Source organism: Mucor mucedo (genome assembly GCF_025094135.1).
Source record: "Mucor mucedo strain NRRL 3635 chromosome Unknown EV154scaffold_102, whole genome shotgun sequence".
Taxonomy (NCBI): Eukaryota; Fungi; Mucoromycota; class Mucoromycetes; order Mucorales; family Mucoraceae; genus Mucor; species Mucor mucedo.
Window position 1 is genome coordinate 56,189 of NW_026252386.1, and position 3,008 is coordinate 59,196.

Consider the following 3,008-nt stretch of genomic DNA (forward strand, 5'->3'; position numbering starts at 1 on the left):
GCCCTTATGCAGTTAAAGTTCACTAAAATCAACAACCATGTCATGAACTTGGCTTTTCTCAGTTATGAAATGAATAACAGATGGCTTAATGTAAAAAAAAAAAAAAAAAAAAAATTGGTGAATTTATGCAGATTTTGGTAATAAGTGCCATACCTTGGTCCATAGTGCGATGTGCATGTAATCTCAACTCAATGTGTAAAAATGCCATCAGCAACATTTTTTAGAAAAAATGGTTAAAAAAAGACGCATGTAAATCATTCATAAAGATATAAACTTTTTATTGTCGATTAGTTCTTTGTGTTTATACCAGACTTTTGTGTTTTTATGCTTGTGTTAGGGCCGTTTAATTTTTACTGAAAACCGGCCAACTTTATAAAGGGTTACTTGTGAGGAAAACATCCTTTTTTTTATGAAAATTGACGAAGATTTAAATGAAGTATCAAATAGCACGTATCATTTAGGATAGCTTCTTTTTTTAAAAAAAAAAATCAGTCAAAACTACGTTTTTATAATCGGCCCTATGGGGTCGATTTATCCAAAAAGTGCTTGTAAATTAATGATTAGCATTCACAATTGCAGGAGACGAAAGAGCTAACTAATTCCTTACCACCCTTTTCTTTAAACTAATTTCCTCTTGTAATAACATTTCGTTCTGATCCCCTTGTTCAGTTCTTAAAAGTTTTTTAACAATAGGATCCCTCCCGGCTCATTGAATATATCGGCCGATACTAGGTGATTTTTTTTGTATGAATAAAGGGTTTAATTTATTATATTCTTTAGCCACAGTTCAAGTGTACAAAAGGAAGCGGCTTGACTGGCATGAACGTAAAACAAGATTCAGCAAAACTTACAAAAATAAGAAAAAATAGTATATACACATGGAAGACATAGCCCAAAGGGTTAACAACCACTTCTTATAGTTCTATCAAAGCTGCTGGAACTGTGGCTTTAAGAATTTGATCTAAAGAGGAGACAGGCTTGATGGAAGAGGAAGTATTAATACTACTGGTTGCCGGTAGTTTTTCTATTTCTGTAGCACTTGCAGGGTTTGGACGCGATTGTTATAAGAGTAGAGTGAAGCGCTTTTTTTGAAAAAATTGTTTTATGGTTATTTAATCAGCGGGTATTCTTTGGTCAAACCATTTATAGCAGCCAGAGGTATTTTGCAATTGCCTTACAATAATTTTTTCTTTGGGGGGGGGGGGGGAATAAAACATTTTTATTTGAACTTCACTTTTAAATATTCTCGATCACACACCAACACAAGTTAAAAAGCAATGGTATCATGTCTGATGGTAAGCTAATTTAAAGTAAAGGAAAAATATACAAATACCAGCATAAGTGAGAAGACCAGCATTAATTTTTATTTTTTTGAGGTGAATCATTTGGACTATCAGTAAAACGTTCATCGGAAGCATTTCCAGAGCAGACGGCGTCAGTATCATTCATGTAATTAAGAATATTTTCCAAGCTTGATTCGATACAATTCTTCATAAACAACATATTTTTGAAAAATATGGGTAACTGTGACCGGAACAACGCAGGGGAGGTGGGATAGTCAAATCGTAATTCTTCTTTGAATGTGTAAAGCTTGGGGCAAATCATCTGGAGACTGTAGATATAAAACTGCTTCTGATATAACTGAATCCCATACATTTTGATCTTTGTGATATTTGAGCCACCGGAAATGTTCAATTTGTAAATAGCATTCAGCATCAACTTCAGATTTTTTGCTAATTTTTTTTTGTCTTTCATAAAGTGGTTGTTGTCCACCAAATACCAGGGGCCGGAAACCTCAACAGCAGAAAACATGGCTATAAGACCTTCATCATCTACGATAGACAATAGTCCATCCACCTTTGTTTTACCAACCGAAGACTCCCCCCATGCCTTCTTGATGTTTTCGTTTAATCCAAAGAGTGCTTTAAAAAGTGGTGCGATAAAATGGAACTTGTAATCGTCTTCTTTTTGTTTGTAATCAGTGAAAAGATTGACGTGCTCTTCATAACGTTGATTTATGCTGTTAAACGATTGTCAGCGTCAGTAGCTTCTTGCTTTTTTTTTTTTTTTAGCTTTTATTTTCACTTACTAAGTTTTGATTATTTTTTTGATGACATATGGTATTTTGTGCTTATTGTTATCATAAAATTTTTTCAAACTTTTAAAAGAAGTACAATCATTTAAATTGAAATCGAGTGGCTCTGTGTGTGGGAGCGGAATATATACTTTGTTATCAATTTTTGTGATCCAATCCAAGTCTTCCTTTGTCAGTGGGGAGGTATTCAAGCTTGTATCGATAATATTATAGTATAATAACTGCTGCTTATGTATCAAAGGTTCATAATTTTGCTTTGCTTTCCAATCTTTGATTATACTATTCAGCTTGGAGTATTTTTCAACAAGGTCTACATTTATTCAATTCAGTTATTCACAAATACAGGAGACGAGAGCCCTGACTTCTTACCTTCTTCCGCGAAAATAACATTTTCCTGTAATTTTTCTTCGTCTTCTAGACCTTCATTATCTTGCAAGTCATACAAATCATCGTTTTCTTGGCTTGGGATAGTTGTCTTTAATAGTTTATTCACGAAGTCTGTATTTTCGCCACCCGGAGTGTTAAAGATGTCGTTGGCTCTCTTTCCATAGTCATTAATGTAATTGTTAATGTTGCCGATATTGCTGCTATCGTTCATATTATATATACTGTAACTAATTGCATTTTCTATGGTTGAGCTTGTACTTTCTGCGGGGGGAAGTTTCTTTAGAAGATATACAGCCTTTTTCTTAGCTTGAGCATTTATATTGACATTGGTTATTAATTCCAATAGTTGCTGCTTGACTTTTTGGATGGCCTCGTTTTTATCTATACAACCACTGAGTAATGCATTGATAGCCTCGTCTAAATCCCAGTCGTTGCATCTTAAATTGGTAAAGTACGACATAATGAAATGGATAAAAGTCAAGACAACAAGAGACAACACGAGAAAACGCGACACGAATTTCATCAT

At 34.0% G+C, this 3,008-nt stretch overlaps 1 protein-coding gene across 1 annotated transcript; it reads right to left on the bottom strand.

Annotated features, from left to right (window-relative positions):
- Positions 1–1,150: 1,150 nt before the first annotated feature.
- Positions 1,151–3,008, bottom strand: EV154DRAFT_573637 (uncharacterized protein; the record flags this gene model as incomplete). Its single annotated transcript, XM_051606397.1, has 3 exons — positions 1,151–2,020; positions 2,090–2,405; positions 2,465–3,008. The coding sequence occupies 3 exons, from the start codon at positions 3,006–3,008 to the stop codon at positions 1,357–1,359; spliced, it is 1,524 nt and encodes a 507-aa protein (XP_051454020.1). The 3' UTR covers positions 1,151–1,356.